Source organism: Diabrotica virgifera, chromosome 5 (genome assembly GCF_917563875.1).
Source record: "Diabrotica virgifera virgifera chromosome 5, PGI_DIABVI_V3a".
NCBI lineage: Eukaryota > Metazoa > Arthropoda > Insecta > Coleoptera > Chrysomelidae > Diabrotica > Diabrotica virgifera.
The window spans coordinates 233,973,438-233,998,018 of NC_065447.1; the positions used below are offsets into that span (position 1 = coordinate 233,973,438).

Here is a 24,581-nt window from a genome sequence, read left to right on the forward strand (position 1 = left end):
TTTTATATATCTTCGTTTCGCCTTCCCTGGTATCAAGTTGATCGTATAGGTTTGAATAAGCTTCTGATTTGGCTTTTTCTACTGCTACTTTTGCTTCCTTTTTCGCCACCATATTGCTTTGAAGATCTGTGTCGGATCTGGTTTCTTGTCACTTTTTATATAATTTTCTCTTCTCTTTTATTTTTCCTTGTTCTTCGTTTGATCACCACCAAGTCTCTTTATCCTCAAACTTTTTTCCTGACGTTTTCCCAAGTATTTCAATAGCAGTCTCTCCAATACTACTGGTCATTTTTCTCCAAATTGTATTAGGGCTTCCTTTCATGTTCCAACATATTTTTTCTACTATTCTCCTGAATAGACCTTCTTTCTCATCTTTTAGCAGCCATCTTGATTGATTTTGACTTGATTTTTTGTGAAACTCTCCGATATTTTTGTTTAGTTTCGCTTTTTACTTCGATGTCCAGAACTTTGATGTCATTATGATTCTCGTATTCTATACAAAACTCGTGTCGTATCCGTCATACTCTTTTCATAAGGACTATAATTAAATGCTCGTTGCATACTATACAGTGCGTCCATAAAGTAACGCATAAATTCGTTATTTTGTAAACCGGCGATTTTAAAGAAAAATCCTGAAACAGGTCGATTTTTATTTTTAAATTACGATTTTTTGGAATATATATCATACTAGTGACGTCATCCGTCTGTGCGTGATAACGTAATCGATGATTTTTTTAAATGAGAATACGGGTCATGAGACAGCTTATTTGAAAGGGTATTCAATTCTCCATTCACTAATGTAAACATTAACATAATTATGTATACATGGTGTCCAAAAAAACATTTTTTTAATTAAAATAATTGAGGCAAAAAGAAGAATGTATGTAATTTCTTTAATTCAAAATGCGTTTTACTACTATCAGAAAACAGAAAAAAATTGTATTTGACAAATAAACATTGATTTTCGCTTAAACGAAATGTTCAAACTGGCAAGAGGCAGGTGGGTGACAGCTTTAACATTGAATTTAAGCGAGAAACAACATTTATTTGTCAAATAAACATTTTTTTCCTGTTTTCCAACAACATTAAAACGTATTTTGAATTAGATAAATTACATACATTCTTCTTTTTGTCTCAATTATTTTAATTTAAAAAATGTTTTTTTTGAACACCTTGTATAAATAATTATGTTAATGTTTATATTATGGAATAGAGAATTGAATACCCTTTCAAATGAGCTATCACATGACCTCTATTCTCGTTTAAAAAAATTATCGATTACGTCATTACGCCCAGATGGATGACGTCACTAGTATGGTGTATATGCTAAAAAATCGAAAATTAAAATTAAAAAGCGACCTGTGTCGGGATTTTTCCTTAAAGTCACCGGTTTACGAAATAATGAATTTATGCGTTATTTTATGGACGCACTGTATTATTATATCTATTATACTATTATAACTCGTTATTTTCGTATTCTTATTTTTTTATAGCTCATCTCGTCCGTTTCATATTAGTATGTACTTGTTTATAGGATTTGTCTTATTATATATTTTTAATTTATAGTCAATATTGATTCAGGCATCGAATTTTTGCCATTTCTTCTTGTCATATATGTATATCTTTTTGCATACAAAGAGAATGCAGATAAGAAAGCATGGTCCGACCGATTTTATCAAAAAGTGAATGTTTATTAATTTTACAGTAACGTGAGGTGCTAATATTGTGGTCCCTTTTCTTTTCACTATTATATATTTTATATTTCTCTTTGTCGACGTAAACTAGTGAAGAGTGTCACGCCACACTCCATCGGATACCGACTTAAGGAGCCTCAAGAAGACGAATACAATAAAAGAAATCAGTATATTTCGCGACCTTACACCCAGAGATTTTATTCTTGTCGTTTCTCGAGAGCTGCAACATTAAAACCGAGGTAGCAATCTTGACGACCTGCGCGGTTAATTAATTAGAAAAGTGTCAATTTTTTTCCTTGTTGACAATTAAGCGTTAATGCCTTTTTAGGTTCCTGGGAATAGCGCTTTTTTTCTTAAAGAATTTTATGTGTGTACACTACTGTTCGATCTTGCTACTGAAATGACATTTCAGGAACTTGTTCTGTGTTTTAACACGACACCAAGTAATTTTTAAACTAAGGAATTTTTTATTAGAACTACTCGTTACCAATGAACTATTAATAGTTTAACTGATTGGAAATTTAAGATTTTGGAAAAAGGCTTCTTTTCGCAAAGTTAATTATGACCTACATGCAAATTTACACCTTCTTTTTCTTCTTCTTCTTCATGTGCCGTTGCGGACGTTGGCTTCATCATAGCCATATGTTGACTCATGATAGCATTGAAATATCCTCTAAAAGTGAACCCTAACAATACAAAACATTCCAGGAATGTACTATCAAAGTTCTATTAATGTTTGAATGTACTGGACATTCAAGGAACATTCGGTGAATATCTGATTAAGTTATCCGTGGAATGTTACCACAAGACATTCTATGAACATACTACCAATGTCCTATATTTTAAGAGAGGCCATTTACTATTCAATTTGCATTCATTTTCAAATTTGCTGCGCGTGTATATGTATTTAGGCAATCCAAACCACGTGACTTCTGGTTCTGGTTGGCATGGCATACAGGTTACAGAGGTTATGTTTGTAATATCATTTCATTTCATCATTTCACTGTTTATCGTCATATTTTGGATTCATTTGGATTTCGTTTGCTGTATTTTGTGAACTTTATAAACTTTACCACACTGCAAAGTGATTATTTAAGGAAATTATTATTGGAGACACCAGATGTTTGGAGAAAGGTAGGGCAAACAATTTTTATCAATGTTCATTTTTCTCTGATATTTATCAATATTGATGAATTTTGCAAGCAATAACATTATTTCTTTTATTGTTATAGATATTTATTGAAGCTGAAAATAATTGGGGATGTAGATCCATATACAATTCAGTCAGAATTGGATTTTACCATAAAGTGCATTCCACCAAATTACTATTATAGATATTATAGATGAAAGCATACAAAAGCCTTCAGGCACATAAATATTTTACAGCTGGATTTGTTTTTAAAGTTGGAGTAAAGTTGGAAGTCACAAGCAACAACTTCGTAAGTACCTACAAGAATATTGAGGAAATCCAGCTCCTGGATACTACTGGGCAAACTAGAAGATTGAAGAGGACAAAGCCTTTTGAACTAGTTTGAGTGATAGTGAAAAGCAGAGCATAATGCTTGTGTGCATTTGTATGTTAGAATAGTGCGGTTAAAAAAGCAGAGCATAGTGCTTGTGTGCCTGTTAGATTAGATAAGAGACGCTATGGGTAAGCTCTTCATTTTAAGGAACAGTAGTAATTTAGGTTAAATTAAAATTGCTCATTGGTCAGAGTTATGACCAGATTGTAATTCTAATGAACAATTCAATACAATGAATCGTCATCGTAGTGATGATTATGGAAAAAATATATGACAAGATTTTGTACAATAAAAATGTTTATATTTATCAAGGATGTATTATTTGGTATGGCTACATATACAGTCGGAAAAATGAAAGAATACCTATGAATGAACATATATAAAACACGCTGTATTTTCCTGTCACCGTGTCACAAAGAAAACTGTCCAGTGCAAGTAACAATAATTATTACATGTACTTGTGCTGACCAGTTTTTTGTGTGACACGGTGACAGGAAAATACAGCGTGTTTTATATGTTCGTTCATGGGTATTCTTTCATTTTTCCTACTGTACTTCTGGTATATCGTCGGTGATGTGACAATACCTCCTATCTGCTTTTTCATGAATTTTGTAGGAGATGAAAAACTTGTTTGGGCCACCTCGTGTTTTCATATATTTTTTGATTTGTTTTGTAGTAAATTCAACTATCTATTTACTACAAAACAAGTCAAAACTTACGTATGAAAACAGGAGGTGACCGTAAAAAATGTTTTTCATCTCCTGCAAAACTCATGAAAAAACATATAGGAGGTATTGTCACATCACTACTGTCACATCACAGAGAATGTCTAAAAAATATACTTTGAATGTTCTAAGAACATTCATGGAATGTTTCAATAAGACATTCAGTCTAAACAATATACTGTGAATGTTCAAAGAACATTCGTAAACATTCATGGAATGTTCCAACAAGACATTTAAGGAATGTTTAAAATGCTGACACAGCACTTTCCTGGGACTTTCCAGGGACGTTCGTGTGCTTTTGGGGACATTCCAGGAATGTTTTCAATGTCCTGTGTGTACCTTCTAGAAACATTCCTGGAATATTTTGTGTTATTACGGAAGGTAAGTCGTAAGTTAAAAAAGAATGTGTGTGTACTTTCTACGCACGTAAAAGTTATACTTCTATTATATGATTTCAACGAAATAAATATACTTTCAACAGGTTATTTGTATTTTATTTAAAGATAAAACTAATTTTTACTTAGTACTTTCCAAAAATTTTTATTAAAAGAATACCAAAAATAAAAAAAATGAACAGTGGAGACAAGCTCTGGAGGAAAAAGGTTTAAAACTTTGTAGGACAAATACAGAGTATTTGCCATGTACATTTAAAGATGGAGTTACTAAAAATAACATGGTATCTTTGGATGGTGAACTGATTGTAAAAAGCAATAGTTTTAAGTACCTGGGATCGGTATTACAGAGTAATGGAGAAATATATGGAGATGCATGCAGCAGAATTAGGGCTGGATGGATGAAGTGGAAGAAAAAGAGTGGTGTGCTGTGTGATAGAAAAATTCCAATGAAGTTGAAGGGAAAATTCTATAAAACAGCCATAAGACCGGTTATGATGTACGGAACTGAATGTTGGGCAGTGAAAAAGAAAGAGGAACAACGAATGCATGTGGCGGAAATGAGAATGCTTAAATGGATGAGTGGAGTGACAAAAAAAGATAAAATTAAAAATGAGTATATTAGGGGAAATCTAGGTGTGGCACCAATTGATGACAAAATGAGAGAGCATAGGTTGAGATGGTTTGGTCATGTTCAACGTCGAGACGCTAATCACCCAATACGAAGAATTGCTGAATAGCAGATTCCTGAATAGCAGAATAGGGGGGGGGAGAGACGATTAGGCAGGACATGTTGGTAAAGGGGATTAATATTGATATGACTCAAGATAGAATTGTATGGAGAAATGCAATTAGGGAAGCCGACCCCGCACAGGGATAAGGCAAAGAGAATGATGATGATGACCAAAAATAAAAAAAATATATGAAAACACACGGATTCGAACCGGGGATCTCTTGATCTCCGGTCACACGCTCTACCACTGAGCTATACTCCCTTTGCTTTGATAGGTTACAAGATTTTTCATACATACTGACAAATTTAATAGACCCAAGTGAAGTATTAAAAATACTTAAATATACTTACTATTATTATAAAATATCTTATTCCTGAGGAAGACAAATCCAAAGACACAAAAATTATAATAAATATATTTACTAAAAACACTAATCATATATTCTTTTCTCACGCACACCTTATTTGCGCTATATAAAGATGTAGCGACTAATACCATACTGTCGGTGTGCGCATGCGCCAGGGAATGTAAAAATTCACCCTCGTGCCTAAAGAAGTATAACTTGAAAAATATTTGGATAAACACAATTTCAATCTTGGGATCATATAGAATTTATAGAGGAAAGTCGCCAATTATGGAATACCATTTGTTTTGGGGATATAAAATAATACCTTTATAGAAATGAAAACAATTTAATGTTATGACACATCAGTCATACATTTTTATATACAGTGCTGTGGAATAAGTGTTGCCCCCCCCCCCATTAACTTGTTTATTTTAAGAATATTAGCAAAACGCTCGGACAGGTCGATTTTTAAACTAACCATCGTATATTATAGCATCAACGTTTCGAACTTTACGCGATCCCTCTTCAGGTGACAGGCATAACTTTGATTTTTTTAAATGGGAAAGTACATCACGTGACACCTCATTTAAAAGCTCTCAAAATACTGATTTCAAAAATGTATAATACTTTAATCCTGTTTGAGAGCGTAGGCGCAAAATTTCGGTCAAACTCTTTTTAAACGCATTTGTTTTTTTTTTCGAATTCTGAGAAAATTAATAAGTATTTTTGAAAAATTTAAACGCAGAATCAAAGATTAGATTATTACCGAGGGCTGACAGTCCCTTAGAATAAACAAAAAGTTTCTTTTGAATGATATATTTGAAATTAAAAATCACACCAAATTTTCTCTTTTTTTCACCACTGTGACTTATTAAAATAAACATTATAGGAGTTCTCAGGGACTTTGGACCATCGAGAATACAGTAATATTTCATTCTGCGTTTAAATTTTTCAAAAATATATATTAGTTTTTTCAGGATTCGAAAAAAATTATTGCATTTAAAAAGAATTCGACCGAAATTTTGCGCCTACTCTCTCAAACAGGATTAAAGTATTATACATTTTTGAAATCAATATTTTAAGAGCTTTTAAATGAGGTGTCACATGATGTACTTTCCCATTTAAAAAAATCAAAGTTATGCCTGTCACCTGAAGAGGGATCGCGTAAAGTTCGAAACGTTGATGCTATAATATACTATGGTTAGTTTAAAAATCGACCAGTCCGAGCGTTTTGCTTATATTCTTAAAATAAACAAGTTAATAGGGGGGGGGCAACACTTATTCCACCGCACTGTATTAATTAAGAGGAAACAGTAGCGATCAACAGGTAGCAAAAACGCGTTCCAAGATTTCGGCTGTAATTTTGAATATTTTTTCGAGATATTTGGCACACGAATTCGTAATATAATAAAGAATGGTGGTACAGAGCCCAATTTAAAAAATATATTAATATGTGGAAATTACTCTGTAATTAAATACAATATTAAAAAAACGAGCCTGTACCGCCATTAAGAAGAACAAAAAAATATACTTTCTTCAAATAAACTTTTTTATCCGATGCCTAGATTTTGTGTCATTTTGGAACTACTACATTTTTTTATTTCATTAGTAGTTCCAAAATGACACAAAATCTAGGCATCGGATAAAAAAGTTTATTTGAAGAAAGTGTATTTTTTTGTTCTTCTTAATGGCGGTACAGGCTCGTTTTTTTAATATTGTATTTAATTACAGAGTAATTTCCGCATATTAATATATTTTTCAAATTGGGCTCTGTACCGCCATTCTTTATTATATTACGAATATGTGTGCCAAATACCTCGAAAAAATATTCAAAATTACAACCGCAATCTTGGAACGCGTTTGCGCTACCTGTTGATCGCTACTGTTTCCCCTTAAAAGCCTTCTATTAATGTTGTTCTGAAGCTATTTTCTTGTGGCATTTTTACAATTTTAACTATATATAATGGGAAATAAGCCACAATATTATTAAAAATTGATTTTTGTTAACGTTTCGACGCCCAAATCGGGTGCCGTTGTCAAAATATTTTGACACACTATCTTAATTAACAAAAAAAATTAGAACAAAAAAACAAAATTCCAAATGAATAACCAAAGATGGAATAGGTACCCATATATGGAATATAGGCATAAACAAACATATCAATAACAAAAATAGACATAAACATCTGAGATCAAATAAATTTAAATAAGAAAATTGTGAAAAATTAAAGAAGTAGCTTAATTCACTTGCAGACATCACAGATCCATGTATGAAACTTTGGACCAGCACAATCATAATGAGCCCACTTACACTTAATCCACTATTCCATAATTAGACACCAACGACTGTCCATATTTGGATTTGTACATTAGTTCAAACTAGTGCCAACATTATTTCAAGTCGTAATGTTTTAATTTCAGAAGGTCACAAAATATCAAAATAAAGGTACTATTGATATACGCACTAGCATAACAAACTCTGTATTCATGCATAATAACCAATAATACTAGTTGAATATATGGAGGGTATACGAGCAGATTGCACTAAGTCAAAAATCATTGTTTTGAGAAAATCAAGTTTAAGTAAAATTTTTAAATATAAATCAAAATTACACAAAAAGTATTACTTTTAGTTTAATTCTATTACTTGTACAGAAATAGTAATGGTATTTTAAAGAATGTGGTATATTATAACAACAGTTATTGTTTTTGATTAATTGGTAATTATTTTTTTAATAAATAATGAACTGACTTGGTGCATTCTGCTTGTTCGTAATGTTACTATTTTACACAAGTAGACACACAACTAATCCCATTTTAATGTTAATTTTAGTTGTATCAATTTTACCATTGCAATGTTTTATCCTATAATCTTAGACAACTAGAATTCCGGCATAAAAAAAATCTTCTTGAAAAATAAAAATGATAAAGAACAATAGAAATTTAATTACTAGATGCAAAAAATACAAAAAGCAAATAGATGATTAGTCTTCTTTATCTAGACCAGGGCATTTAGGATTTTTAAATACTGCACATAGAAACTTGTAACTTTTTGAATTGTGTTCAAGATGATGTCAGAAAAAATCTACAATAGAAAAATGGATGAAAATGCATACTTGCATTTTAAAAATGCAAAGAATGCATCCAAAACATATCCAAATAAGTGTATTGAGGATCAGTTTTTGTCACTCGATGGTTCTTTTGTCGTTAACGCCATCAGAACCGACCAACGGAGCACATGGTGCCCAGGTTCACTGCTAAGGCAGATGATCTGGAGTTTCGTGGGTTCTCGGCAAATTGATGCAAACGATTACTCGAGGGTTTTTTGGACCGCTGAATAAGAATACGACATCAGAACCGACCCCCGATGAACAAACACCCTCCAAACTCGATAAGGTAACATGCCTTAGCAGTGACCTTGGGCACCAGGTGCTTCGGATTCGTCTCTGATGGCGTATTCGTATTAAGTGACCCCAAAAACCGCCTAGTAATCTATTTGCTTGCATTAAGTGCCGAAATCCCTCGAAACTTCGAAGATGGCGTGACCATAGACACATGTGTCCGTTCTGAAGGTGTATTCGTCTTCAGCACACCCAAAGACTTCCTGAGTAATCTATTTGCATCAATTTAATGCCGAAAACCCTCTAAACTCCAGAAGATGATGTGCCTTAGCAGTGACACTGCGCCCTAGGTACCCCGAGGGTCGGTGTTGATGGCGAATTCGTATTCAGCGACCCCAAAAGCCCCCGAGTGACAAAATCTGGCCCTTAATTATCTTGACATGTCTATGCACTTTTGGATACATTTTATGCAGTTTAAAATGTAATTATATATTTCCATTCATTTTTTTATTGTAGACTTTTTCCCGACATTATCCTGAACACAATGCAAAAAGCTGCAAGTCTCTAGATGCTGTATTTAAAATCTATTTACTTTCTCTTAAAAAGGTTTTTCTCTTTTCTCTTTTCGTACATTAACCTTTTGACTAAACCTAACGATAGGTATACAGATTGTACAACCAGGATGTTCTAAGTCAAAGTTAATATAGTGTTGTATGTTCGGTATTCGTAAAAATAGTACAAGCAGACTGCATTAAGAGTACTTAATGAATTCTGCTAGTAAATGAAACAATCAAACTGCCAGTATTAAATTTTTTTCTGTTATTATAATAAGTACGACTTAGTGTGTCTTTGCAGTATATAGAGCATACCTTTTTATATACGACTGCATTAATAGTTGAATAACTAAAAAAATTGACTTAGTGCGTTCTGCTGGTATACCCTATTTACCTTTGAAATCTTCTGCGAGACGATAAAACCAAACGCGCCTGTCAGACACGTATTGTTCGCGCATCTGACACAGAGGTGTGAATACGATAATAAAGAGAGCGGCTGAAATAGAGGATGGTCTTGTAGTGCGCTTCCAACTTATATTTTCGGAAAAACCAAGGAATTCCATATTAGCGCACTATTCCATATTTGGTTACTTTCCTCTACTATAGTCAGCGAGCAAAAGTACACTGGTGACCAGAATACCGTTGTATGTCAGAGAATACGACCTAACAGTGAATGTCAAGAAACCAAAATTTATTTTCTCAAATATTGTGGACACATCAAAAATAAAGAGGTTCCGAAAAAGATAAATAAATAAATTGAAGTCTTACATGCAATCAAAACAAGCAAATTGGGATAGCTCGGACGTATTACATATAGAGCTTGTTTCAACTGATTATAGATGATATGATTCAAGGAAAAATAAACAGAGAGAAAGAAATAGAATGTAATGGCTGCATAACCTGTGAGAAGCTGTCTCTAAAGTCCGAATAGCTGTGATGATTGCCAACCCCCGCCGAGGAGGTGACACTTGAAAAAAAAAAGAATGTGTGTACTTTGTACGCACGTAAGAAGTTATACTCCTATTATATGATTTCAACGAAATCAATATACCTGCTTTAAACAGTTTCTCTACTACTTTCGAAAAATTTTTATGAAAACAATACCAAAAATTAAAAAAATAAAAGAATAAAACACACACAAACACATTGAGAAATGCCACAAATGATTTCTGAACAATAATTGTTGTTAAATACGTATTTTCTAAAAAAAATTATATAATAATATACTTACAATCATAAAATCTATAAAAAAATAAAAAAATGATATAACTTGCATTGGGCTTGAACCTACTTCCCGTGATCCCGCCGTACGAGAGTCGAAGCGATTTCAAACTGCACCAGCTTCGCGTATACGTCATGTGGGAATATACACAAACTGAACAAATTTTTGACATTTTGTTTATATGAATTTTTATTAGTTTGATTTTTGTCGAATTAAAATACAACAATATATAGAGTAAGAAAACGATACATTAGATGAAAATGTGTAGAAAGTTTGTTCGTAATCAGATTAATGTAAATTAAAGCATTGCCTACTAGGAGTATAGCATAGCAAGTACTAGGTAAGTACATTATTTTTTTTACATTTTCCAAATAGGTATGAAGATAATTTTTTATTGGAATACAACTGAAACATTTAGAATTACGTACCTGTGGCTTTTCAAAACTATTTAAAAAGTCACTATAATTATAAATTTGATTTTATTTCTGTCCTCACAACAATAAAAACTAATATATTATACAACATTTTTGTTTACCGATAACCTCCATATTGAACAATTATTGACAGATAATTTCAACACCCAATCAGAGTGTGCGCATGCGCGCAGATCAATATAAATTCACCCTCAATCTCAATCGCGCCTAAAGAAGTATAACTTCAAAAAATAAAAATCCCAACCTGCATTGGAAAATGAAATAAAGGAGAAAAGGGCTGATCATGAAATTATGGATAACTAATCAACTTAAATTCTTCTACTGTTAGTCAATGCATTTTACAAAAACTTGTAATACACAAATTTTTAATATCTACTCCAATATACAACTAATCTAACAGCTATAACCTTCTGGTTGGAACGTACAAATACTGTTGTTTTGAGCACCTGTAATATCAATGTTGTGAAATTCCCATTTATCACAAGCTCCATCTCCGCAAAGAATAAGGGCTTCTGATGTTGGAGATTCGTTAAAACTATTCATCCATCCGCTAATGTTGTCGAGACTTAAACCAACAATTGGGATATTTGTTCCTGGGATTCCCGTAGCCTCACCATTCACATAATCTTGTTGGATATTCAGTGCGAAATTGTTGATATCTAAAAGAATAAATAAGGTTGAGTACAACGCAATATTTTCATTTTGCACATAAAGATACATTTCACGCTACGCAGATAAACCACTTAAACCTTCCTATAACAATGTTATCTTCTTCGTCTTCTTTTTGTAGGAGATGGTCCTGTTTATTCTAACATTTTATCCCTGTCATACCTCCTCTTCAAAGATCTTCCTAGCAGTCTTTTTGTATTGGTTTTATGTGTTTTTGCATGAAAAAGATGCAAATTTTTATACACTCCTGGTAAAAAAAAATCGGGACACCTTAAAAATGGCTCATTTTTGATGTCTCGAATCTCCTAAACCTATTGTTCGATTTTAGTGATTTTTTTAATATGTTAAAGCCTTACTCTCCAAGAATATGGATGTAGTAATAGTGTTGCTGAACAGGTAAATGTGATTGTATACCGGGTGTAACAATAATACTGTGTTTTTTCCTGAAAGTTCGTAACACCCTGTGGAATATTCTAGCATTTAAAAAATATTGAAATTAAAACTCAATTGTAGCCTTAGCCTTTCTTAATATTCTGCTTTTTGACTCATTCACTTATGTTGGGTAATGAAAAAGTTAGGTACTTTGACAACTAGCCATGTTCTTCATCAATACAGGGTGTTTCTTTATAAATTCAACAAACTTTAATGGTTAATTCTGTATGAAAAATAATGACAGTTTGCCTTATCAACATATGTCGGTAAATGCTCCGAGATACGGGATGTTGAATTTTTTCTTACAAACTGACGATTTATTGCTCTAAAACCGGTTGAGATATGCAAATGAAATTTGGTAGATTTTAAGAGGTAGTTATTTCACATTTTTTGGCGTGCATGGTGCAATGGTGAATATAAACTACATAATTGTATGTCAAAAAATGCGCAATAACTGCCTCTTAAAACCCACCCAATTTCATTTGCATATCTCAACCGGTTTTAGAGCAATAAATAAATCGTCAGTGTGTAAGAAAAAATTCGGAAACCAAGCATTTGCAGACATACGTTTATAAATCAAACGGTCATTATTTTTCCATGAATGATTACCCCTTAAAGTTTGTCGCCTTTATTTAGCAACACCCTGTATTAATGAAGAACATGGCTAGTTGTCAAATCACCTAACTTTTTCATTATCCAACATAAGTGAATGAGTCAAAAAGCAAAATGTTAAGAAAGGCTAAGGCTGCAATTGAGTTTTAATTTCAATATTTTTTAAATTCTAGAATATTCCACAGGGTGTTACGAACTTTCAGGAAAAAACACAGTATTATTGTTACACACGGTATACAATGACATTTACCTGTTCAGCAACACTATTACTACAACCATATTCTTAGAGAATAAGGCTATAACATATTAAAAAAATCACTAAAATCGGACAACAGTTTTAGGAGATTCGACTTATCAAGAATGACCTATTTTTAAGGTGTCCCGATTTTTTTGCCCAGGAGTGTAGTAAGGCAGCTGAAGAAAACTAAAGGAATTAAGAATCAAACGCTTGTATGGTATTTATTGATCTTGGAAGAGTATAATATGATAGAGAGGTTCTTGACGGGCTCTTACTAAGAAAATAGTTTCCGCTAAGTGTGCCAAGATTCTGGAGGACATGTATGTGTACGCAACAACTATTGTTAGGTAAGTGTGGTAGAGACTGATACATTTCATGTGAGAGTAAGATAAGAAAAAAATAAAAAAATTACCTTCGAATCGAATGTTTCGATAAATAACGTTTTGAATAATTCCTGGTCCACTATCTGCATGTGTCTTAACGTGAATTCCATTGGGAGAGCGATGAACAAGACTGTCTTCAAAAATAACGTTATAAACGGAATTCTTAGTAAAATCGTCTTTGGAGAATCCAGCAGAAATACTGAGACCGTGGCCTCCATAACAAGCCATATTTCTGACTAGGATGTTGGCACCTACATTTACGACGACACAATCATCTTGATTTTTGACTATACTGTTTTGCAAAATCAAATTAGTACTGCTCAGGTCAAATCCATCTGTGTTGTGGCCTGTAAAGTTGTTCTGTAAATAAACAAAAGGAACATTACATTTTATTAGAATGGTTTGGGAAAGAATCCTTAGACATAAAATAATTTGTTGTTTTTGCAAATAGGTCTTCAATTGTCAGTTTTGGTTACTACATAATAAAATTTATTTTACTTTTCAAAAAAACTTTTCAATGTTTATCGAGCTGTTGTAAGTTTTGCGAATGAATTTCAAAATTACAGCATTCAAAACTATTTGGCACTGAGAAGATTAATTTATTCAAAACCTTCGTGACTATATAAAATACCTACATAAATGTTACATACGGTTGAACTCCTATTTAAGTGAGGATTCCAATAATAATACAATATACTGAGTGTTCTATTTAAAAAACCAGAATTATTTATAATAATATCAGAAAAATTATAAATTTGGCAACATTGCAAGCATCAAACTTGATAATGCAATTGAATCTCGTACTTACTTTGTCTCCCTCAGATACATCGATGAGCCATCCATCAATGATGGAATTTGAAACTGCGACAGAAGCGCAATGAACAGGACAGTTTTTCAAATAAATGTTTTCGTATCTTGAGTTGTTGCCTTGTAATCTAATGAATTTCGGTTTCTTGATACCCTTTCCTCCTAAGTGATCCCAATACAATTCTCCTTGACCATCCAAGACGTGTCCTAAAATAAAAGAAACATTCGAGAATAGCTTTGAAATTTTATGATTGGACAGAAAAAAAATAGAAAAATTTTCAATGACTTATTACTGTTTTGTATTATTAAGACCTTGTGGATTTGTAGAGGATTTGTAGATCTTAAGAACGTCTATGACTAAATTACCTTGAACCAAGCTATGGTAAGCAATGGAAGACATCGAAGTTCCACGAATATTAATAAAAGCAGTAAAAGCTCAAAAATAACAAAATATCTATCAAAACGGATAATAAACGATACCTACAGTGGTTCCAAATGCCGAAAACGTGGTCATGAACCTTTAAAAGCGTATATTGTTTATACATTTTGGAATTACTTTCGTTCTTAAGGGTTTTTGGCATCGCCGATTACGAATCTGACATTATTTTTTCTGAAAAACAAAATGGCGGATCCAACATGGCGGAAAAAAGTTGAAACTATCAATCACAAAGGAAAATTTTTTATCAAATTTGGTAGGTTAAGGTAGCTGATTACAAATCTAACATTACTTTTTTTTTAAACAAAATGGCGGATCCAATATGGACGAAAGAAATTCTAAAATTTTATTTTAACCGCATTTTTGTTTAAAATTTTATATTATAAGGGACTTTTGAAACTGCTGATTACCAATACATTTTCTTTCTGAAGTACAATATTTAGAACCTATTACTTATGTACAACTGCCCATACATACTCAACAATCGCCAGAATCATGTAATATACGTCATTTCCCACTTTTGTATTTAAACAACTGCCAGCAATGCATAGGCAGTTATAGGCAGCTAAACCAAAGCGATTCTGTATCTCCTTACTATATATTTTAAGATTAATAAACATTAGTCGCAGAATTATGCAGAATTTTGTACTTTTTGAATGCATATTTACAAAATTTTAATTATTTCTAGTATATTTTCACTATTTATGCATTAACAAATTTAAGGCATTTTTTGTTAATAAATGTCGATTTAACTTATATCTTACATTAGTACATACTTAAAAACAGAAGAATCTGCTTTACAGCGATAAAATTGATAAACTACAAAATGTTTTACAGCGTTTTCAATATACGCGTTGTTTTTCACTTTCTACGCCGGCCAAAATAACCCCGGACATGGCTCATTTGTTCCTGAGCTGTGAACCAGAATACATCCAGTCTGATCCTCATACCTACGTATTAGGACTCTACGATAGTATGAGAAAACAAATGTAAACATGAAAATCCCTAAATAGGGACTTCTTTTTCGCCTCATGACCACGTTTTCAGCATTTGGAACCACTGTGACGGTCCATTTTAGACGACAAAGGGACTGCTACAGGGCTGCTCCTCAGCCCGTACCCTGTTAAAATATTCCTAAAAAAAAACCTGAAACCATGGAAAAGAAAGTGCAAAGGAATGGGTATGCCTGTAGAACACGAATACCTATGTAACCTGTTTTGCTGACGACCAAATAGTGATCGCACAAGACCTAGACGATCTCAACCTTATGATGAGAAAACTGGAACAGGGATATACAAAGAATAGGATGGAAATAAACCTAAAGAAAACTGAATACCTAACAACGGAGAATAGAGAAATAAAACAGCTGGAAATAGACGAAGGTAAACAAATCAAAGGAACAGACAAGTAATATGAAACAATGGAACAACTGAAGAATATATAAAAATAGACTAGGACAAACCAGAGACTGCATAGGAAATTTGAACCCGGTACTGTGGGTTAAGAACATCATCATTCTCTTTGCCTTATCCCTATGCGGGGTCGGCTTCCCTAATTGCATTTCTTCACACAATTCTATCTTGGGTCATATCAATCTTAATCCCCTTTACCAACATGTCCTGCCTTATCGTCTCCCCCCAGGTCTTCTTTAGTCTTCCTCTCCTATTCCTTCCAGGAATCTGCACTTCAGCTATTCTTCGTATTGGGTGATTAACGTCTCGACGTTGAACATGACCAAACCATCTTAACCTATGCTCTCTCATTTTGGTATCAATTGGTGCCACACCTAGACTTGCCCTAATATACTCACTTCTAATTTTATCCTTCTTTGTCACTCCACTCATCCATCTAAGCATTCTTATTTCCGCCACATGCATTCGTTGTTCCTCTTTCTTTTTCACTGCCCAACATTCAGTTCCGTACATCATAGCCGGTCTTATCGCTGTTTTATAGAATTTTCCCTTCAGCTTCATTGGAATTTTTCTGTCACACAACACACCACTCGCTTCTTTCCACTTCATCCATCCAGCCCTAATTCCACTGCATGCATCTCCATCTATTTCTCCATTACTCTGTAATACCGATCCCAGGTACTTAAAATTATTGCTTTTTACAATCAGTTCAGCATCCAAAGATTTTAGTTATAAAGTTCACCATTTTATTTGTAGTAACTCCATCTTTAAATGAACATTCCAAATACTCTGTTTTTGTCCCACTAAGTTTTAAACCTTTTTCCTTCAGAGCTTGCCTCCACTGTTCCAGGTTTTGTTCTAAGTCTCTTTCACTATTTCCTACTAACACGACATTATCAGCATACATTAAGCACCATGGAATGTTACCCTGTAGTTTCGCTGTTTTCTGGTCCAAAACTAATGAGAATAAATACGGACTAAGCACCGAGCCCCTTTCTTTCTTTTCTTATAATAATAATAAATAAAAAATAAGAAAGAGAAGATGGAAATGGGTGGGCCATACTCTGCGGAAACCAGACACAGACATAACAAAACAAGCATTGGAATTCCAACCTCCAGGAAAACGGAAACAGGGGAGGCCGATAAATACATGGAAGAAAACAATTATTAAAGAAGCAGAAAACGTCGGCCTAACCTGGAAAGAAGTTAGAGAAAAAGCACAACATCGGCAAAAATGGAGAATGTCAGTAGATGCCCTATGTTCCAGTGGGAACAAAGAGGATAAGTAAGTAAGTAAGCACCGAGCCTTGGTGCAATCCTACTTTCACATGAAATTTATCAGTCTCTCCCACACCTGTCCTAACAGTCTCTCCCACACCTATCCTGGGATAAGAACATTAGTATTAAAACAAAAAAAAAATATACATATTTTATAACACCATAACAAGAAGTATCCTGACTTATTGGTGTGAAAATTGGATAAAAAAAATAAGAAAAAAATCAAAATAAGACCAAACGAAATGGAATTCCTAAGGAAAAGCTGGAGAGTAATAAGAAGAGATATAATAAATAACATAGAGATTAAGAAAAGAATGGGAGCTCAGATATAATATACTACGTAGAACAAAAGAGATTAACCTGGCACGGAAATGTCAGACATATCAGAAAAGCAGACTAAAAACGTTGGATAAACAGAATAAGGGAGTAGAGTCCGATAGGAAGGAGGAAGAGAGGTAGACCCCAAAGATGTTTCAGGAAGTGGACGAAGCAATGGAAACAACAAATCTGCAGGAAGGGAACTGCTAAAAACAGAAAGAACTGGAGAGAACCGTTGAATGAAGGAATACAGTGAAATCTGTGGAAATACTTTGTAGTATATACAAGGTGAGTCACCACTAACGCGACGGAAGATTACAGCGAAATGGTAAGAAATTTGAAAAAAAATTTAATTAGTGGTTTGTAAGTTGATAGAATACATTTTAAAATTATTTTGAAATATACAGGGTGTCCCAATATTGGCGGCGTATTAAAGTTATATTTTTTCTTATCGAACACCCTGTATTTTATTACATTTTTTAATTGTCCGCAAAAAATTAGGTATAGTTTCATAAGGCTTCCCTATACCTATGTACAGAGTGTTCTGAGATATGTTGACTTTTCTTAAAATGTAAAGTTTTAAAAGAAGGCTTATTCTCAAGTTATTTGGGAAATTATAAAAAAATACTTTTACATATAAATAGTTGGATATTGGTTGAATGTATTCCATGATTGATTATTACACATTTATTTACAGGGTGTTCAAAATTTACAGTTTCAATATTGGATTATTCAATGTGTCATATGATGCTTATTTTAAATGGAACACCATGTATATTAGTTATTAATTATATTAAACGAAGTTACCTCTTTAGAATGGCATATGGATATCCTATACCTAGGTCCAATAGTTTTTGCGTAATTTACAATTATTCAAATTCTTGATCTGTAAATGGATTTAAAAAAAAAACATGTATCTCATTGTATGACATCGACATTTTATAACAGTACGGTCTGGTAATTGTCAAAAAGATAAACATCCATATATGATATTTAAATTTATTTGTTCCTTTGGGGAGTACTTTGCATTGGGGAGTGTTTGCAAAATTGTATCTTACTTTCTAAAGTTTACGCTCAAAAGTAGGTATCCTGATAGGATACCTACGACACTCAAACCTAAGACACCCAAAAAAGGACTTTTTGAGAAATTTCGGAAAGTTAAATAAAAATAAACCAGTTATTTGTGATCACGTCAAGGAACTTGATGTCCTGCTTTCTGTTACGGAAAACCCAAATACTAGTAAAGAAAAAATTTCGGGTAAATCAGTCAAACGACTGTTAGAATACTTAGGAGAAACCACTATTATCCGTATAAAACTCAACTACACCAATATTGAACCAAACAGGATTATGATAAATATTTAACTTATCGTTTATGGACTTTAGACTTTGGAGCAAATCCTGATTTTTTTTTAAATGTATTGCATACAGACCAATCTACCTCTTTTTCATAATAATGGTCTAGTAAATAGACATAATTTTTATTTCCTTATGATACAGTAAACAAGCATTTATTTCGTACAGTTTAAAAATCGAGAGTTAATAAATATAATTTGTAAAATCAATTTACCGTTTAAGAAAATTGTAAATTACGCAAAAACTGTGACTCCTAGTTATGGAACATCCCTATACCATTTGAAAGAGGAACCTGTGTTTATAGGCTATTGATTATGTACTATAGAAAGAAACTACAACGTTAACGGGGTTTTATTATTTCATATGGTCAATGAATCTCTTTATATGAAAAAACCGCGGAGTGCTACCATTTAAAGGGGTGCGTTTTTGAGAAATGGGCGAATTAGTCCCTGGGCACAGGTTACATTAGGATGAGTTCTATACACTTTTGGTACAAACACGTCTACATAAAAATTGTTCCTGGTTAAATGTCCTATCTAAATATAATTTTTTTTACAAAAATATATTCAAAAGAAAAAACACAAAGAACCCCAAAAGAAAGAAATTTTGTTTTTTGTCCACGAGGATATAGGTATATACATTGCTTCAGAGAAAAAAAACTTACATATTTTGTCTCTAAAACGATGTTTGATAGAGGTCATTAGGATTTACAGTTTTCGAAATATAATTTTTCACATTTCGCCACTCACAGCAATTTTGGGCAATTTTCCTTGTTATTTCGCAAATATTGTTCTGTAACTTTTTTCTACGTAACTGTAGGCATATGCAATGGTACATGTAAGAGGAATAGAAATCAATTACCTTTAAAATGTTCTACAGTATAATGTTCTACAACTTCTTTTAAAGAGGTTATATTTTTCAAGACTTTTCTACTATCTTTTTTTCTACATTTAGGTATATATTATATAATAAAAAAGAAAGCTTAATCTGTTTACTTTAAAATGGTGTATTATAAAAATATTATTTTTGAATAAGATATACTTTTTCAAAATGTAATAAGTACTTGCAACGATTTTTGATTTTAGGATTATTTTTATAATTCCTCATTATAACTTTTTTATGTTATTGTGTGTTATGATTGAATCTTATTTTTTATAGGTAATACTTTGGATCCACTTGACTCGGCCGGGCAAACTTCAAAATATGGATTAATTCCATTATTTACTGTCAAAGCACCTGCACCCCAAGCTTTGCTTGAAAAAAATAGCATGTAAATGTACAAAAAACTGCGGTTGTAGGAAGATAGGAATTAGTTGTTTAATATTCTGCAAAGGGTGCATGTGCATGGGTACTAATTGTGGGAACTCTAAGATAACTGATGTGTCAGAGGAAGATATTGAAGCTAATGTTAACGAAGAGATGGAATTTGATTTTAATTTTTTTTAAATGTTAACGTTTAAATAATTTTAACTAAAATGATGTTTTCTAAGACTAATGTTTATGTAATTTTTGTAAAAGAAATCATTTTAAATAATACAGGTAAAAAAATATCAAAGAATCACTCGGTTTCCATTACATATTTAAATATAGATGATACAACATTTAAAGAACAGAAAGTAAGCCCTCTTGATTATGCAATATATAGTATATTCATGTACAAGGAAAAAAAGAAATTTCAAAAATAATCGTAAAAAATGTAAAAAATAATATTTTTTTATATTAGGTATTATATAATATATAATATAATATTATATTATATATACTATATATAATATAATGTTATATAATATATTATATAATAATATTATTTTATTTTTATATTATATTATAAAGAATCGTTAAAAGTATAAAACCTTGAAAAACCATAATCTCTTTAAAAAAAGTCGTACAACGTTATACAGTAGACCATTTTAAAGGTAATTGATTTCTATTCCTATTACGTGTACCATTGCATAAACCTAAAGTTACGTAGAAAAAAGTTACAGAACAATATTTGCGAAATAACAAGGAAAATTGCCCAAAATTGCTATGAGTGGCGAACTTTGAAAAATCATATTTCGAAAACTATAAATCCTAATTACCTCTACTAAACAACGTTTTACAGAAGAAATATGTAGATTTTTTTTCTGTAAAGCAATATCTATACCTATATCCTCTTGGACAAAAGTTATGGGACAAAAAACAAAATTTCTTTCTTTTGGGTTTCACGGTGCTTCTTCTTTTGAATATATTTTTGTAAAAAAAAGTACCATTGGCTTTTAAAAGTGATATTTAGATAGGAAATTTAACCAGGAACAATTTTTATGTAGACATGTTTGTACCAAAAGTGCATAGAACTCACCCTAATGTAACCTGTGCCCAGGGACTAATTCAACGATTTCTCAAAAACGCACCCCTTTAAATGGTAGCACTCCGCGGTTTTTTCATATATAGATGTCCATTGACCATATGAAATAATAAAACCCCGTTAACGTTGTAGTTCCTTTTAGCTATCTTATTTTGAATATAATCAATAGCCTATTAGTATAATAGTTTATTAACATACATGGTGTTTTATTTAAAATAAGCATCATATGGCACATTAAATAATCCAATAATGAAACTGTAAATTTTGAGCACCCTGTAAATAAATGTGTAATAATCAATCATGGAATGCATTAATTATAATATAATTACCAGACCATACTGTCATAAAATGACAATGTCATACAATGCCATTAATTAACTACATCTTTTGTTTTAAAATCGATTTACAGATTAAGAATTTTATTAATTGTAAATTACGCAAAAACTATGGCACCTAGGTATAGGACATCCATATACCATTCGAAAGAGGTAGATTTGTTTAGTATAATTATTTATTAATATACATGGTGTTCCATTTAAAATAAGAATCATATGACACATTGAATAATCCAATAATAAAACTGTAAATGTTGAACACCCTGTAAATAAATGTGTAACAATTAATCATGAAATGCATTCAACCAATATCCAAATATTTAGCTGTAAAAGTATTTTTTTATAATTTTTTAAATAACTTGAGAATAAGCCTTCTTTTAAAACTTTACTTTTTAAGAACAATCACTATAACTCAGAACACTCTGTACATAGGTATAGGGAAGCCTCACGAAACTATACCTTATTTTTTGCGGACAATTAAAAAATGCAATAAAATATAGGGTGTTCCATAAGAAAAAATATAACTTTGATACGCCGTCATTTATTGGGACACCCTGTATATTTCAAAATAATTTTAGAATGTAGAGTTTATCAACTTACAAACCACTAATTAATTTTTTTTCAGATCTTTTACCATTTTGCTGTAATCTTCCGTCGCGTTAGTGGTGACTCACCCTCCCTGTATATCAATAGTATTAATGTTAAAAGGTATAAAAATAATTATAACAAATCAACCTACCTGGTGCACCACGCACGATTAGATCATCTCCCGTGATATTAACAAGAGGTCCTTTCCATTCGAAATAATCAAAATACGTTCTTCCTTCAAAGGTTAGTTCAGAGCCGTCCTGAAGATTTAGGTTTAAAGTCTTGTTAGCAGGAACTCTGAGGTTAGAAATTACGATATTTTTACAAGTTTCGACTACATCAGGCACTTGAGAGTACTCGGTAATGGTGCAGCAGTCTTCGTTTAGGCTTTTTGCAGCAGCACTGATAACTACAAAAAGTAGCGAATAAATTAACTTGTTAGACGACATAATGAAGAGCGGATATTTGGAAAAGATTCGTAAAAATCATGTTGTATTGTAGCATTATAATATACACTTTAGATAATTTTTATCGCTATCAATTAATTTATTAAAAATTTGAGTGGTATTAATTTATCTCCAAAATCAATCATGGCATGTCTATTAAGCTAGAAAGACCATTTCATAAGGGAGCCATGAGACACACCCCATATTTTTTTGCTATTTTATTGCTAATTTATTACGCAAATTAAAAATTTATTGCTTCATCCCCTTCAGAGAAACAGGTGGCCATTCCAGCTTAATATTAAGCTAGAAAGGCCAACATTCATATATCCGGAACGAAAGTAGATAGAGAGTTGCTTCCGGTGGCCTATTTTATTGCTAATTAATTGCTAATTTATTACGTAAAACAAAAATTTATTGCTTCATCCCCTTCAGAGAAACAGGGGGCCATTCCAGCTTAATATTAAGCTAGAAAGGCCAACATTCATATATCCGGAACGAAAGTAGATAGAGAGTTGCTTCCGGTGGCCTATTTTATTGCTAATTAATTGCTAATTTATTACGCAAAACAAAAATTTATTGCTTCATCCCCTTCAGAGAAACAGGTGGCCATTCCAGCTTAATATTAAGCTAGAAAGGCCAACATTCATATATCCGGAACGAAAGTAGATAGAGAGTTGCTTCCGGTGGCCTATTTTATTGCTAATTAATTGCTAATTTATTACGCAAAACAAAAATTTATTGCTTCATCCCCTTCAGAGAAACAGGTGGCCATTCCAGCTTAATATTAAGCTAGAAAGACCAACATTCATATATTCGGAACGAAAGTAGATAGAGAGTTGCTTCCGGTGGCCTATTTTATTGCTAATTAATTGCTAATTTATTACGCAAAACAAAAATTTATTGCTTCATCCCCTTCAGAGAAACAGGTGGCCATTCCAGCTTAATATTAAGCTAGAAAGGCCAACATTCATATATCCGGAACGAAAGTAGATAGAGAGTTGCTTCCGGTGGCCTATTTTATTGCTAATTAATTGCTGTAAGATTGAGTTTACAAGAATTTACAAACTCACCCCCTTCAACCCCTACCGATATCATCATTCCCCGGAATCCACAAAACGTGAAAATAACCAGTTTAAGGAGCTAAAACCAAGAACGTATTTTTTGCTTATTCATTGCTACAGGTCTAAGCCAAAAATGAATGTTTTGCTTCCTCCCCTAACGAGCCACAATGGCTACTGCGGTTTAATACTTAAGGCTACAATACTCAACACTCCTATTTCAGGAAAGAAAGCAGATAGACGGTCGCTTCTGGCGGAATATTTAATTTTTAATTAATTTCTAAAAGATGGGTTTACCAGAATTTACAAACTCACCCCCTCCAACCCCTACCGTTATCATCGTTCCACGGATTTCACAAAGAGTGAAAATAATCAGTTTAAAAACTTAAAACCAAGTGGGTATTTTTTTGTAATTAATAGCTGCAGGTTTACGCCAAAAACCAATTTTTTCCTTCATCCCCTAACGAGAAACAATGGCTACTGCGGTTTAATCCTTATGCTACAATACAAAACACTCCTATTTCAGGAACGAAAACAGATAGAGGGGCATTTCCAGCGGCATATTTTATTGCTAATTAATTTCTGAAAGATATGGTATACAACAATTTGCAAACACACCCCCTCCAACCCCCACCGTTGTTGTCATTCCCCGGATTTCACAGAAAGTCAAAATTACTAGTTTAAAAACCTATGACCAAGTGGGTATTTTTTCCTAGGCAACTGCTGCAGGTCTACACCAAAAACGATTTTATTGCTTCATCCCCTAACAAGCAACAATGGCTACTGCGGTTAAATATTTAAACTACAACACTCAATTCTCCTGTTTCAGTAACGAAAACAGATAGAGCGTCGCTTCCGGCGGCCTATTTTATTACTAATTAATTACTTATTTATTACGCAA

General features: G+C 32.6%; 2 protein-coding genes across 2 annotated transcripts in view; one reads left to right on the top strand and one right to left on the bottom strand.

Annotated features, from left to right (window-relative positions):
* LOC126884733 (monocarboxylate transporter 12-like) overlaps window positions 1–24,581 on the top strand; it is a 645,529-nt gene that overhangs the window by 258,071 nt on the left and 362,877 nt on the right. The gene's annotated exons all lie outside the window — the stretch shown is intronic.
* Window positions 11,269–22,709, bottom strand: LOC114334884 (polygalacturonase). Its single transcript, XM_050650867.1, has 4 exons — window positions 22,328–22,709; window positions 14,108–14,313; window positions 13,329–13,659; window positions 11,269–11,624 (listed from the first exon to the last, which is right to left on the bottom strand). The coding sequence occupies exons 1-4, from the start codon at window positions 22,623–22,625 to the stop codon at window positions 11,359–11,361; spliced, it is 1,101 nt and encodes a 366-aa protein (XP_050506824.1). The 5' UTR covers window positions 22,626–22,709; the 3' UTR covers window positions 11,269–11,358.